At 39.1% G+C, this 16,301-nt stretch overlaps 1 protein-coding gene across 1 annotated transcript in view; it reads left to right on the forward strand.

The window, feature by feature from the left end:
* The window catches only part of SKAP1 (src kinase associated phosphoprotein 1), a 272,735-nt gene that overhangs the window by 23,687 nt on the left and 232,747 nt on the right, over positions 1-16,301 (forward strand). Inside the window, exon 2 of the mRNA XM_037033577.1 lies at positions 9,677-9,782. Coding sequence (XP_036889472.1) covers positions 9,677-9,782 — 106 coding nt within the window. The remainder of the gene's footprint in view (positions 1-9,676; positions 9,783-16,301) is intronic.

The following is a 16,301-nucleotide window of genomic DNA, read 5'->3' on the forward strand; positions in this document are numbered from 1 at the left end:
GTCTGTTCGGCACAGACGGTCGGTCGTCTCTGTTGTGCACTGTCCCTGATGCAGTGACTGTGTTGGCCTGTGAGAGTTCTATTCCGGTATTAATTATTGCTACCCTTGCTTTTGAAGCAATTGGCCTATGAATGTTTTGGACACCTCTCTTCTTTTAACTTGAGTTCATTTTGTGTCAGGTGAGTATCTTTAAAGAGTAATTTAATTAATTTAATGTTTTGACATAATCTGAAACGTTTTGCTTCGAGTAGAGGAGTCTATTTTTACATTGTCATCAGTGATATGTTCTAAGCTCTATTTTTATGCCATTTATTTCTCTCCTTTTTCTCTGTTTTATTGTACTGCCTATTTAAAAAGCTTTTTTATTCTGTTTTTATTACATTATTATTTTGAAAAATCATAACTAATTTTCTTTGATTATCACTATCAAAGATGAAATAGTTCTCATTGGCCCTCTGTAAATGAGTAATTTAACGTGTGTTTCTTCATTTCTGTTTTATTTCGCTGTGGTCATAAAATAAGATTTTCCTAATTTTTAGTTTTTTAGAAATTATTGATCTATTCTAGTGCTTAGTAAATTTTTATAAATTTCCTATGCTGGTTGTAAAACGTGTATTCTCAAGCAGCTGACCGATATTTCTCTCTCACATGGATGTTTTTCTCCCTTTCTTTCCCCCTCTCTTCCCCTCTTTCTATAAACAAATAAAATCTCAAAAAAAAGAAAGTAGGACTAGGGACAAGAGAAAATAGGTTAGAATGAAAAAATCATCATCTTGGGTAATTACAATAACAGTCAGATACAAGGTACAGTTTGGCATTCTATGTATTTCATGAAAGTATATACTTCTGTGCATTTTTTTAGAAATTGTTATTATTTTTAATTCTCACCTGAGGGGCTATGTTCTCTGATTTCAGAGAGAGAGGAAGGGAGGAGAGAGATAGAGATACAGATAGATATTGGCTGCCTTCTATAGGTGCCTTGACAAGAGATCAAACCCATAATCTAGTTATGTGCCCTGACCTGGAATCGAATCCACACCCTTTTCTTGCACAGCGTGATGCTCCAACCCACTGAACTACCTGGCCAGGGTACTCCTGTGTCTTTAAAAAAGATGTAGAAAAGTCTAGATGGAATGTAAGGATGTATCACAGACTGAGACATCATTCAACCATTGCTCTGTTGAATAATTGGACATGGGTATCTAAATAGGCTGTTCTGGTGTTTCACTATTAAGAACAATGCTGCAGCCCTGGCTGGTGTAGCTCAGGGGATTGAGTGCGGGCCTGCGAACCACACGATCGAGGTTCGGTTCCTGGTCGGAGCGCATGCCTGGGTTGCAGGCCAGTTCCCAGTTCCCGGCAGGGGACGCACGAGAGGCAACCATACATTGATGTTTCTCTCTCTCTCTCCTTCCCTTCCCCTCTAAGATAAATAAATAAAATCTTTAAAAAAAAAAAAAAGAACAATGCTGCAGTGCGCAAGCTTATACACCCATCTTTGACTGTACTTTTCAGCTATTTATTTAGGATAAATTCTTGGAAATGAAAATTTCTGGGCAAAGAGTTTGATGCTTTTTTTTGAAAAAATAAAATAATATTCCAAAAGCAAAAAAAAGGTGTATTCTCATTTTAGGTTACAGAGTTACTTTTGATATTTTTATACATTTTAAACCATACCTACCACAATTACCTAGATTATTTTTGTGGTTTTGATACTCGCCACCACCTCTTTCTGTTGATCAGGGTGTATCCTTGATCAGCTTTTCTTCAGGAAAGAATGACAGCGGTAGACATAGAGAGCCACAACTGTTTGAAAATGTTTTGTTTTGTTTTGTTTTTTGTCCATCTTGGCTTTCTAAATTCTTGAGCACAGTATTTTTCCTTTAAAACTCTGTAAATATTCCATCCTCTGGTGCTTATTTTCTAGAGAGGCCATTTTTATTCTGTTCTTTGTAGGCAACTTATTTTTTTCTGTCTGGGTGTTTGAGGGATGTTTTTATTTTTTTTAAATTTTGAAAGTGCAGAAAGGTGTGTTGTTATTTATGTTTTGTTATGTAAAGATGTGTGTTTATATTTTTATCAGCTTTATTGAGCTGTAGTTCACATACCATGAAACCCACCCATTTGCAGTGTATAATTCAACAGCTTTTGGTATAGTCACAGAGCAGTGCAATCGTTAGAATGTTACATTTTGGAACATCTTCATCATTCCAAGAGAAAACCGAACTCCCTCAGTCCCTCTTCCTCCTTCCCTCCCTCCCACGGCTCTAGGCAGCCGTTAATCTACTTTCTTTCTCAATAGATTTGCCTATTCTGTGTATCGCATGTAAATGTGGTCCTTATGACTGGCGTATGTTGCTTAGCATAATGATTTCAGAGATTCATTCACGTTGTAGCTTGTATCAGTATTTCATTTCTTTTTATTGCTGAATATACTCCCTTATACAGATGTACCACATGGTATTTATTCATTCATCAGTTGATGCACATTTGGCTATTAAGAATAACCTGCTACCCTGGCTGGTAGGGCTCAGTTGGTTGGGCATCATCTGGCGAAGTGAGAGGTCACTAGTTCGATTCCCAGTTGGGACACATGCCTGGATTGTGGGTTTGGTCCCTGATTGGAGCACACGAGAGAGATGTTCCCCTCTCATATTGATGTTGCTCTCCCTCTCTTTCCCTTGTCCTTCCCTTTTCTCCAAATATAAATAAATAAATAAATATTTTTAACAGAATAATGATGCTAGGAATATTTGTATACAAGTTTTTGTTTAAACACCCATTTCCATCTCTCTTGGTTATGTATCTAGCAGTAGAATTGCTGGATCATATTGAAACTTTTTCTTTAGCCCCTTTGAAGAACTGCCAGACTAGTTTGCCAAGTGCCAGCACCGTTTTTTACATTCCTATCAGTAGTGTATGAGGGTCCCAATTTTCCTGTATGTTCAACAATAGTCATTATTGTCTGCTTTTTGACAGTGTCCATCCTAGTGAGTGTGAAGTGGTATCTCACTGTGCTTTTTAATTTTTACTAAATTTATTGGAGTGACATTTGTTAATAAGTTTATATAAGTTTCAAACAAAACAAACCAACAAAAACTCATAAGCACAGACCACAGCATGGTGTTTGGTATACCAGAGGAGAAGGTGGGTAGAGGGGGGTAGAAGAAAGTACAGGGGTCAAAAGTATGCTGACAGAGGAGATAGGCTCTTGGTGCTGAGAACACAGTATACAAGTGATGTATCGTTGTGGTTTTGATTTGCATTTCCCTGATGGCTGTTGGTGCTGAGCATTTTTTCATGTATTTATTGGCCATGTACATCATTTCTTTTGATAAATATCTATTCAGGTCCTTTGTTTACTTTTAAACTGAGCCATTTTTTTTTATTGTTGAGTTCTAAGGCATTCTACATGGAAGTCTCCTATCAGCTATGCAATTTGCAGAGGTTTTCTCCCGTTCTGTGGGCTGTCTTTCCACTTTTGTGTTAGCATCCTTTGAAGCACGAGTTTTTACTTTGGATGATGTGCGATGCTGCGTGTTCCTTTGGTGGCGTATCTAAGAAAGGGTTGCCTCATCCAAAGTCATGAGGATTTATGCCTGTTTTATTTTGAGAGTTTTACAGCGTCAGCTTTTACATTTAGGTATTTGGTGTACTTGGAGATAATTTTTGTATATTGCATGAGGCAGGAGCCACACTTTATTCTTTTGCATGTGGATGGATATTTAGTTGTTTCAGCACCATTTGTTTAAAAAAAAAAAAAAAAAACCAATCCTGTTTGTTCTCATTGGATTGTCTTGGTGTCCTTGTCAAAAGCTAATAAATGACTTTAAATGGGAGTGTTCATTTCTGAATTCTCAATTCTGTTCTTTTGATCTGTATGTCCGTCTCTATTCCAGGACCATGTTGTCTTGATTGCTGTAGCTCTTTAGTAAGTTTTGAAAGCAGAAAATGTGAGTCCTCCTAATTTGTTCTTCTTTTTTCAAAATTGTTTTGGTTATTCTGGGTCCCTTGACTTTAGAAATGAATTTTAGGATCAACTTGTCAACTTCTGCAAAAATAAAAAGATATTTTGATAAGGATTGCATTAAATCATTAGATTGATTTGGTGAATATTGTCACCTTAATAATTCTCATCTATGAACATGGATGAGAATTATTTAGGTCCTTCCATTTAGGTCTTTAATGTCTTTCAGTAATATTTTATAGTTTTCAGAGTTTAAGTTTTGTGCTTCTTTTGTTAAATTTCTATTTATTTAATTATTTTCATGCTGTCTTAAATGGAATTTTCCTAACTTCACTTTTAGTTTGTTCATTGTTGCTATATAGAAATTTGATTGATTTTTGTATATTAGTCTTGTATCCTTCAAACTTACTAAACTCATGTATTAGTTCCGATCATTTTTAGTGGATTCCATAGGGTTTCAATATACAAGACCAATCAATATGCAAGTAGAAATAGTTTTACTTATTCCTTTATAATCTGGACTCTTTGAACTTTATTTTCTTGCGTGATTGCCTTAGCTAGCACTAGTACAATGTTGAGTATAAATGGTGAGAGCGGTCATTCTCACCTTGTTCTTGACCTTAGGAATAGGAAGAAAGTGTTTAGTCTTCTACTATTAAGTATGGTGTTAGCTGTTGGGTGTTTGTAGATGCTTTTATCAGGCTGAGAAAATATTCTTCAATTCCTAGTTTGTTGAATGATTTTTATTATAAAGAGCTTTTGAATTTTGTCAATTTTTTCTGTATCTTTTGAGATGACAAATCATGTGTCTGTTTTTTTTAACATTTTTTATTGTTGTTCAAATATGGTTGTCTCCATTTTCCCCCACCACTCCCCCTTATCCCAGCCATTCCCATTTCCCACCCTCGATCCTACCCCTGTTTGGTTTTCTCCATGTGTCCTTTACAGATGTTCCTGAAAACTCTTCCTCCTTTCCCCCATTATCCCCTCCCACCTCCCCTCTGGTTACTGTGGGTTTGTTCTTAATTTTAATGTCTCTGGTTGAAATAGAACCCCTCTGGTTATATTCTGCTTGCTTGTTTGTTTTGTTGATTAGGTTCCACTTATAGGTGAGATCATATAGTATTTATTCTATTAATATAGTGGATTACATTAATTGAATTTTGGATACCTCTTTTTAAATTTTATTTTTTATTGTTGTTCAAGTACAGTTGTCTCTATTCCCCCACCACCAATCCTCCCTACCCCACCGCTCCCCACAGATATCATTTATTTTTACCTTTTAATATAACTTCCCATTTCCTCATTCTTTAGCCTTCATAGGGCCTTGGAGGAACCAACTAAATGACATATACAATAGATGTGATGCAGGGCTTAGAAGTTGATGGTGGTCCTCTGTGAAAATTTTAATTTTCTGAATCCTATACCTCATTAAAAATCTTGGTGATGGCTACCTAGGATTTTTTTTGTTTGGTGATTTTTAAATGGTATGAATGTAAAGCAGATTTTTAAGTGTGCTTATGTAACCCAACTGTATACAGTCTAAAATCATTTTGATAGCTTATATCATGTAGTTTTATATTACAGGCACTATTTTTGGAAGTGGAAAATTTTAACTATTATATGCTTTTTTAGGGATGATGACCCATTCATGCCTAATAAAGTGGGTATCTAGTATGGCTGACAATCATAATCATTATCAGTGTATTTTGTCTTTGAAAATTTAACAGGTGCCACCCCTAATTTCTTTCAGTGTAACATGATTTGTTTCATATTATATATTTCTACCATGTCCCTATTTTATAATATATACTCACATTAATTTAAGTTTCTTTCTCTTGGACGTGTTTTTCTTTTCCATGTGGATTCCTTCATTTGATTGCATTGTCATTTTCACTAATGATGCATTTGCTAATTAATTTTTCTTCTTCAAATTCCTGCCCTTTTTGTTCTTGACTTTGCAGTTCAGTTCTGTTTTTCATTTCAGCTCTATTTATTGGTATTTTTCTAGCTTCTATTGGTATGTGACTTTTCGTGAATTGTTTGTAATACTTATGTTAATGAAAATGGTAGTCCATCCTCTGCCATTAATGATACTACTAAAATATTCCTTTAAAATCATTTAGAAAATACTTTTTATCTTTTTTGCTTCTATTTTATTTTTATTTTTTAAAATTTATTTTATTGATTATGCCATTACAGTTGTCCCATTTCCCCCCTTCATTCCCCCCGACCTGCACACCCCCTCCCCCATTTCTCCCTTTAGTTCATGTCCATGTGTCACAAGTTCTTTAGCTTCTACATTTCCCACACTACTCTTGTCCTCCCCCTGTCTATTTTCTACCTACCGTCTATGCTACTTATTCTCTGTACCTTCTCCCCCCTTCTCCTCCTCCCACTCCCCTGTTGCTAACCCTCCATGTGTTCTTCATTTCTATGGCTCCTGATCTAGCTGTCCTCTTAGTTTGTTTTTGTTTTAGGTGTGGTTGTTAATAACTGTGAGTTTGCTGTCCTTTCACTGTTCATATTTTTTATCTTCTTTTTCTTAGATAAGCCCCTTTAACATTTCATATAGTAAGGGCTTGGTGATGATGAACTCCTTGAATTTGACCTTATCTGAGAAGCACTTTATCTGCCCTTCCATTTTAAATGAAAGCTTTGCTGGATAGAGCAGTCTTGGCTGTAGGTCTTTGGATTTCATGACTTGGAATACTTCTTTCCAGCCCCTTCTTGCCTGTAAGGTCTCTTTTGAGAAATCCGCTGACAGTCTCATGGGAACTCCTTTGTAGGTGACTGTCCCCTTATCTCTTGCTGCTTCTAGGATTCTCTCCTTCATTTTAATCTTGGCTAATGTAATTATGATGTGCCTTGGTGTGTTCCTCCCTGGGTCCACCTTCTTTGGGACTCTCTGAGCTTCCTGGACTTCCTGGAAGTCTATTTCCTTTGCCAGACTGCGGAAGTTCTCCTTTATTATTTGTTCAAATGAGTTTTCCACTCGTTGCTCTTCCTCTTCCCCTTCTGGTACCCCTATAATTTGGATGTTGGAACATTTAAAGATGTCCTGGAGGTTCCTAAGCCTCTCCTCATTTTTTTGAATTCTCATTTCTTCATTCTTTTCTGGTTGGATGTTTCTTCCTTCTGGTCCACTGCCTTGATTTGAGTCCCAGTATTCTTTCTGTCACTATTGGTTGTTCCCTGTGCATTTCCCTTCATTTCACTTAGTATAGCCTTCATTTTTTTCATCTAACTTACCACCAAAGTCAGCCAGTTCTGTGAGTATCCTGATCACCAGTGTTTTGAACTGTGCATCAGATAGGTTAGCTATCTCTTTGTCACTTAGAAGTATTGGCTCTGGGGCTTTGAGTTGTTCTTCTGCTTGAGCTATAATGTTTTGGTCAGGTCACGCCTGTTATACATGAGGGGCGGAGCCTTAGGTGTTCACCAGGGCAGGGTGCCTGGCAGGGTCTCTGGGTTGTGACTGGGGGCAGGGTCAGAGAGGGAGCAATGGCATTTTTTCTGCTCTCCTCCCCTCTGCCGCTTCCCACAAGCAAATCGGGCCCTTCAGGTGCTGGTTCCCCAGTGAATGGGCTTGTGTACATTCTAGGACCCTGTGGGTCTCACGAGTAAACTCTCTCTTGTGAGGCTGGGAGCCTCTCCCAGCACCTCAACCCCCGCAGGTGTTTTCAGTAGGGGCTTTTAGGCTTTATTTCCTGGCTCTGGGGCCGTAGCCTATACGGTCTGTCTCACTGCTCGCTCCTTTGCCTGGTTTATCTGAGTGTGAATGTGTGACCACAGTCTGCCAGCCGCCTTGCGCCCCCACTGGGTCCACCCATTGCCACCCCACGCCTGGGATCTGCCAACTGCCACCTGCTCGCCTGGGTCAGTCCAGCCACTTTTCCTGCCAGGACCCCACTCCACTGGCTGCCGACTCCGTCCTTCTTACTGGTCTGGATGAATGGTTCATTGTTGTTAGCATTCGGTACAGTTCAATTTTCTGTATGTTTTTGTATGTTCAATATTCTGTTTGTGTTTTTGTTTCTAAATCTTTGTTGTCCTTAAATTTGGTTGTGCGAGGAGGTGCCATATTTCCATCTACGCCTCCAGTTTTGATCTTGTTAATATATGCAATTAACTTTCTAAATTCATTGTAATGTCTTAGATTATCAAAAGGTGTCACTTACAGGCACATATAAAGTTTTATTTATTTTTATTTTGATAACATTTACCATTTTAGCCATTATGAAGTGTACAGGTCTATGGAATTAAGTACATTCACATTATTCTGCAAGTTTAAAGTTTTTAAGGAGAAAATAATATCCATTTTTTATTGTACATATGTAATTTTATTTTATTTTTTATTTTTTTAGTTTCTCTTATGATTTTCTTTTTAAAAAATATATTTTATTGATTATACCATTACAGTTGTTCTATTCCCCCCTTCATTCCCCTCCACCCGCACACTCCCTCCCCCACCATTCTCCCCCCCTTAGTTTATAACCACATGTCTCAAGTTCTTTAGATTCTATATTTCCCCCACTATTCTTGCCCTCCCCTATCTATTTTCTACCTACTGTCTATGCTATTTTCTGTGCCTTCTCCNTCTCTGAGCTTCCTGGATTTCCTGGAAGTCTATTTCCTTTGCCAGACTGGGGAAGTTCTCCTTTATTATTTGTTCAAATAAGTTTTCCACTCGTGGCTGTTTCTTTCCCCCTTCTGGTACCCCTATAATCCGGATGTTGGAACGTTTAAAGATGTCCTGGAGGTTCCTAAGCCTCTCCTCATTTTTTTGAATTCTCATTTCTTCATTCCTTTCTGGTTGGATGTTTTGTTCTTCCTTCTGGTCCATTCCATTGATTTGAGTCCCAGTTTCCTTTCCATCGCTATTGGTTTCCTGGACATCTCCCTTCATTTCAATTAGTTTAGCCTTCATATGTTCCTCTAATTTGTGACTATAATCAACCAGTTCTGTGAGCATCCTGATAAACAGTGTCTTGAATTGTGCTTTTGAGAGGCTGGCAATTTCTTGGTCGCTGAGAGTTATCGGCTCTGGGACTTTGAGTTCTTCTTGTGCCATCTTTTGGGCTGTTCGTGCCTGTTATGCAGCAGGATTGGAGCCCTAGGTGTTCACCAGAGCAGGGAAACTCAGTCGCTGGGTTGTGATGCTGTACGTGGGGGCGGGGTCAAAGAGGAGCAATGGCGTCCCATCTGCCACCTCCCACCGAGGCCCCCACTGGTGCCACAGCTGCCACCATCACCGGGCCCACGCGTTTTGTCCTACTGCACGTGAGTGTGCCACCGCCGTCAGCCCTCGCCCCCTGGGGCCTGCGTGGTCCATCTCACTGTGCGCGAATGTGCGACCGTGGTCAGTCTGCCCCGCGCCCTGACTGGGTCTGGGCCACTTGCACGCCTTAGGTCGGGGGATCTGTCCTGCCCGACCCTGCTCCGCTGCTGGCTCCGCCCCTCTTACCAACCCGGTTGAACGGTTCGTTGTTGTCGGACTTCTGTATAATTCAATTTTCTGTTCTTTGGCTGTGTCTTTGTTCTCCAAACCTTTGTTGTATTCAAACTAGGTTGTGGGAGAAGACACAGTGTTTCCACCTATGCCTCCATCTTGGCAGAAGTCAATAATATCCATTTTTTAATTCTTTAGATTTTCTTCTTTCTCCCTTAGTACTTCTTTTCTGTTGACCAACTTTCTTTTTCTTTTAGATGCTGAGGAGTTTCTAGCAGAAGATTTGAGGAATGAGAACCTCAGTGCTGTTGCCAGGGACCACAGAGACCATATTCTTCGGGGCTTTCAGCAAATCAAAACTAGGTTTGTATAGATGGTTCCATTCTTCTTCCTAAGCTTTAAAGCAGTTGCTAATCAGTAAAATCTACTTTAGTAGTGTATAAATTAATGAGGTAAGACATACCTATCATAGTTCTTTATATTTGATAGAGGCTTAATGAATATTTTAATGTGTTTTTTTATTTGTCTACTTAAATGCAAGATAAGTTAGCCATTCCCATGAGGCTTAATAAATATTTACTGAACTGAATTGGAAGTCAGCAGGTATAGTTAGTGTAGTTTAACAAAATAGGAATACTTTGATAATTATGTATCTTAAGATAATTATTCTGCTTTTCGCTTTGGATTATGTTAGTCTTTATTGGACACTCTTGCAAAGTGTGTGGAAAACTGAACATCAGTGCTTGTCCAAGTCACTAAGGGGAAGGTGTTAGGTCAGTGTGAGATTACTCATCTTCTCCGTGCTTTTGGGCCTGATTTTACTTCTACATCTCCTTTCCTAGGGAAAAATGTAAACCAGACTTAGCCAGTTAATTCTCTGACAATATTGGAATGTTTTAGTTTCAGACTGGGTTGGGATATTGGGCTCAGTTTTTTTAATAAGAGGCCTTAACCTAATTTGCACCTTTAGAACATTAGCATCTGATGGATGCCTACACCTGAATGGGGGAGGAAGAAATAAAAACTATACTTTACAGTGTACTTCTCAAAGACCTCTTACTTGAGATGTGGTGCCGGCGAGCGAGTTGGGGATAAGTGAGCATTACTTTAAGCCTGTTCCAACCTGGTGGCCATGTGATTCAGACTGTTTGATCTGAGCACTCTTGGAAAGGGGAGAGCATCTGCAGGGTTGTAACTGGGAGTTAATTTGTGTGGCCGACCGATCTTAGCATCAGCATCGACTTTAGAAACCTCATTGAAACGCCTTGGAAGCAGGGAGTTTTATCCTTTCAAAGGGCACAGCCAGAATCTGTTCCCTCCAGGAATGTGAGAGAACCTCACAGGATGCCCTGCTGGGTCTTAATCGATCTTTCCTGCTGGCTAATTAAGCATCACTTTTACTCAGCAACTGGGGGCTGTGTAATTATCAGCCTGGGTTGCCCTGAATAATTGAAACAAACAGAATGCAGAAGATAGGAGCTTGTTGCAAAAGTGAAAATATCTGTAATATTTGGTGGGCTGGAAGAGTGTTTAAAACAAACTTCTTCACAATGTTCCTTATTAGTAGATAAGCTCAGACTTAGTTATGAACCTGAGAGCTTAGTTGGTAACCCATAGCATTTTTTATTTTTTAAATAATATGAAGTTGACCTTTGTATAATAAGGATCACAGGAGGAATAAAGATGAAATTATTTTTTTTCTTTTTTATAATTTTCTGTTTCTACTGGGGTGGAATTATTGTAAATTGTATTATAGGGAGAGGAAATATAATTTTATATATGGGGGTGCTGTTGGTATAAATCTGTGTTAAGGAATGCAAAACAATTTTATTGCATTTGCCGGGACAAGTAGGAATTTTCCTTTCTTATATTTGTACCATAGCATTTGGAAATTTGACATTTCCAACCTGAAATTGGTAACAAAAGGAGATTTTGTGGTGACTTGTTATCAGTCCCGTATTACTTCTTAGTCCTCTTTTTAATACATGTACACACAGATGCATACGTAGAAGCTGTGCTTGTTGTCGGGTGGAGAGGGTTCCTTGTTCTCCAAGGACTCACTGTGTGGTTTGCAGGACAGACAGGAAACAATCAGCAGGAGCTTTAGGAAACATCCGCATTGTGGTGGGAGCTTTCTGTTCAGAGAGTTGTTGCAAGAAAGATGACACTTTATTTAGAACTTCATAATGATCACATCACGGAGGAAATGAGGGGCCAGAAATTAGATACTGCACAAGAAAATGGGAAGAGGAGGCTCTTTCCTTGGGCGAGCTGTTCTAAAGTTGCCTCCACCCATTCAATCATTATCCTGTGACCATAACCCTTGTTTCACTGAGTGCTCTTCAGCCGCGCTGCCCCTGTGTCCCATTTACAGCTGGTCAGTGTTTTGCGTTTATATGTGCAGATGGCAGTTGGACTGAAAGACTGGAGGCTTGTGCAGTGCCAGGCACACTTACTCCTGTGTGGCAGCTGTATCTCCCGTAAAACCTGGGGGTGGAAAGAAATTTGGAAGTCATCAAACTTGAGATGCTGAGTAACATGAGCAGAATTACTGAAAGTCACTTGGAAAGTTTCGTCTTTAGACGTGTTAAAGCAATAATATTTTAGGGGCTTGGGTATCCTCCAAGGGCTCGTCTGCTCTTAAGTACAAGTAGCTTAGCTATTCTCTCCCTTCCCAGATTTAAAAATGAAAAATAAAATTGTATCTATACCTATGTATAATTTTTTTGGCTTAAAGGTGTTACCAATGAAAGATAATGTTTTCCATGTAAGACAAAATAAAAAACGGATGGCAATCTGTGCTTCCAAGGAAATGAAGCCCTGTTGTGGTATTTGATGTCCTGAGCTGTGATGTTTATTGCTCTCCTTCAAACCGCCTTCTCATTTAAACCTTCTCCCTAAAAACTAACAGTTTTCACATGCCTAGTCCAAGTTTTCATTGAGCTCTTTAGAGAATGATTAGGATGAAAGCCAGGCAGAGGCTCCTCTTGTTTTATTACAGTGGTCACTGCAGGATCAGCACCAGATGTGAGACACCTGGAATGAAGCAGACACCATCTCCACACAGATGCTTGATGGCGTTCTTACACATTTGGAGAAACAGTCAAGCGTTTCTTAAGTTTGATTCAGGGGAAGCCATCTGACAGCAAGAATACAATCAGGGTGGGGGAAGGGATGAAGAAAATGGAATGTTTTTACTGCTGAGGGAGGGATAAATTCTCTCTCAGTGGCCCATTTTGGAACAACTAGTCTTTTATGTTCACTGTTGGAAGTGAAGTTCAGAGCCAACAGAAACAAACTTGGAGTATTGTTTCCTTTTGTGAAACTTAGAGGAGTTCCAGAGAGAGACAGGTAGATTGATGGTAGCATACTGCAATGGAAAGAAATAAAAAATAATAATTTTATATAACAAGGTTATAACACAAAACCCACAAAAACCAAGACATTTAATGTACAGGCTGAAAGAGTATCTTGAACATGTCTCGTTGTGGGTGGTTAGTATATAGCTCTGTATGAAACATGATACATTAGTACAAATGTTATAAAAGTAATTCCAATTTTCATTGGGAACTCTACGGGGTTTTTTTTTCCAGCTTAACATGGATTTAGCTTTAAAACAGGATTTAGCTTGAGAATACATTATTCAGATGTCTTGGTATTGTAGGAAGAGAGACAAGAAGTTCGTCTGATACAACTCTTGGGAACAAGAGTCTCTGAGTATTATAAGTTCTGTAAAATATCGTTAGCATTAATTACATAGAGTTTTACTTTATCTAAGTGCTGGTTGTTGAGCTTAAAAAAATCCAAAACAAAACACATTCAAATGGAGCGTGCTTATCAAGAGAACTGGTGGGTGATGTACTGTTCATACATACGTGCTACTCTCCAGTTTAGATATTTGGTCACAACATCTCTTTCTGTTGTTCATCTTGCTCCTTATACTGCAGTTTCAGCGCCAGCACAGAAAGAGAAAAAAAAAAAAGAGTGGGAGGCATTTGTACAAACCCATTTAAGTTTAAAGAGCTCTGAAAAGCCTCAAAAGTCACTATAATAATTTGACCACGCCTTGAAGGTTAAAAATGTGTTTCTTCCATTTTTAGTCCTATCCCTTCCTCCCATCCTTAAACGGAGAAAGAAAGCAAAACCCCACAACCACTTCAACACTCTCAACTGATGGATTTTGTGTCGAATTCCTGTACTAGTTTTCTGCTATTCAGGGAATGTATGAGTGCGTTGAGATTCCCAGCTGATTGCGTTAAAGATTTGTTGGAGACACACGTATCTGGGAGCAGGTTATATTTATTTATTTATTAGTGTGAAATGCTCTGCAGGTGGGACTCGTTATAAGCGTAGCTGCTGTTGGTATCTGGGCTCAACCAGGAAAGGCAGGTCCATCGTACTGTGTTCCTTCAGAGCATCCTTGAAACGTACAGCTCTCCTTTTAGTTTGATGGTGATGATTATTTTGTTTGTTCTTTCCCTTGTATGGGTCTCTTGGATTTGACACCAGCTCCAAGATCAAGTTGATCCATTTATTTTACTCTGGGCTGTTATGGTGGTCTTCGTGGGCAGAAGCTTCTTCTTTTAGGTATCCCATAAAATAAGTAATTATTTTTATATAAGCAACTGACTGTAATAGTATTTTAGTATTTTTTAAAAGATTTTATTTATTTACCTTTAGAAAGAGGGGAAGGGAAGGAGAAAGAGAGTTAGAGACACATCAATGTGTGGTTGCCTCTCATGTGGCCCCCACTGGGGACCTGGCCTGCAACCCAGGCATGTGCCCTGACTGGGAATTGAACCAGCGACCCTTTGGTTCGCAGCCCTCACTCAATCCACTGAGCTATACCAGCCAGGGTAGTATTTTTTATGCTAAGTAATAGGTGGGTTTAAAAAATTTGGATGAATATATTTGTTACTTTCAAAACTTCTTGTTAAAAATTTCCGGTGTTGAGCCCTTTAAACACAATATGTTTTATATAGAGTGAAAGAAACTTTGAAAAGTTATATAGGAGACAGGTCACCAAGCTTGCACCCTTCAGGTTGGACTAACTGGTTAGAATAATTAGCACTACTCTTCAGCCATATATTTAAGTTGCTGGAATTTGCTTTACTCCTGATAGAATTATAGCTATTGTCATTTGGACACATTTCTGTTATCTATTTGGTATGAATTTGTCTTGGAAGGTCACAGAAAATCCTCAATTTTTTACTACATGAAGCTTTTCTACTTGTCTCTTAATGGAGGCTTTTAATTCATACACTGTGTGAAAAGATCGTTTATGTGAAGCGACTGTCTTCATTTTACCACCATTTGCTTTGGCCTTGATTTTCAGTCTCATTTAATCTGGAGCGAGTCTTTTGTCCCAGTGCGGGACTATTTTCGCTGCTTATAGAAAGCCAATGAAAAAATGCCTCCCTGTATTCATCTATTTGTGGATCTCCAGGAACCTTGTCACGTGGGGCCTTCTGGTTGTGGTTTCCTCTCATTTTCTGGCTTTCTCTTTATTTCCGATGCGGACCCACGCTGTCTCCACTCCTGGGTTACAGTGAAACTGGAGCAAAGGAGAGAGAAACGCAAGAGCTGGGTCAGCTGTCAGGAGCCCAGCTCGAAGTTCTGACGCTCCTTCCGTAACACTGGCCGCTTCCGCTGAAGATTTCTCTCACGATGATCTGACATTTTTGTTTTTAAGTTGTCTCCCCCGAAATGTTGTTTGCAATTAATTTTTACCCAAATGTTACAAAAATGCAAGTATGGCCAACCACACCTTGAAATCTCTATTTGATTTCTTATACGGTAACGCTATGATTTTTTTTTTAATTTGGAAAATGTTGCAGGAAATTTTATTTCCTTAGGATTTTATTTTATTTTGTGATTCTGTTGAAAGTGAGTTGGGTGTAAAATGGGTTTCTGTAATCACACCCTGTGAATCATTTCTTCTTTGGAAGCGGATCTTCTCCCCCACTGTGTAGCCTCATCTGGTCTCCCTGAAGTGCTGTGCTGGTGGGTCGGGAATGAAATGCGCTCCTACTTACACGCTCAGCAAAGAGCTCAGAGAAGATGAGGAAAAATCAATCCCCCAGGAACTTAGCCAGCGCTAGATATCCATATTTAACCCCCATGCATTTAAAATGGAAATGAGGTATCATAGGGTTTTAGTTCTTGATTTACGCAAGACGTCACTGCCTCCTTGGCGATTGGAATATTTTATGGACCAACTGCTGACCCGTTTGGGAAGATCTCAGCCTATTGCTCTAGGTCCACTGTCGTTTCTTCGTATTTCTTTCAAAATTCTCAGCTGTGTTTTGCAGTAGTTTTTGATTCTTTAGGCTTCAAAGGATGCCCCTTCCAGGGCCAGTCTTCTGGAAGAAAAAAATTTTTGTGTATGGGGTAACAGGCGGCTCATAGAGGAAAGGGCAGCCATTCCTGAGGCAACTCTTAACTGTAGCCAGTTAATAAGGAGCTTGCAAGCCAGGAATACCTGGACTTTGTAAAGCCAAGGAGACTCTGATATGGGGCTCATGCTTTGTTATGAAATTCCCACTTGGAGTGACTTAGTCTTCCATAGTCCAACTTCAAATCGATGCGTTGTGGTTTATGTACATTGCATTATCATTAAATGTTCAAACGCAAGCTCCCTGGAGTTTGTGAGCCTTTTTCGAGGTTCTCATTATAATTTACAGAAAATCTATACCCCCATAATCTCCAATTCGCTTTTCCCCTAACTTATTTTAGTGTTTCACATCTGTGAGTTCTGCCATAACCAGAGTCCACTCTACAATGTAGTAATTGAGACCTTCAACCTTGTCCACTGAGTACCTTGGTTCCTTTGTTGAGGAGAGAACTGATATATAAGAAATTACTCCAAGTATCAGAATTAAT

Source organism: Sturnira hondurensis, unplaced genomic scaffold (assembly GCF_014824575.4).
Source record: "Sturnira hondurensis isolate 20B ecotype Veracruz unplaced genomic scaffold, ASM1482457v3 Scaffold0021632, whole genome shotgun sequence".
Classification (NCBI taxonomy): domain Eukaryota; kingdom Metazoa; phylum Chordata; class Mammalia; order Chiroptera; family Phyllostomidae; genus Sturnira; species Sturnira hondurensis.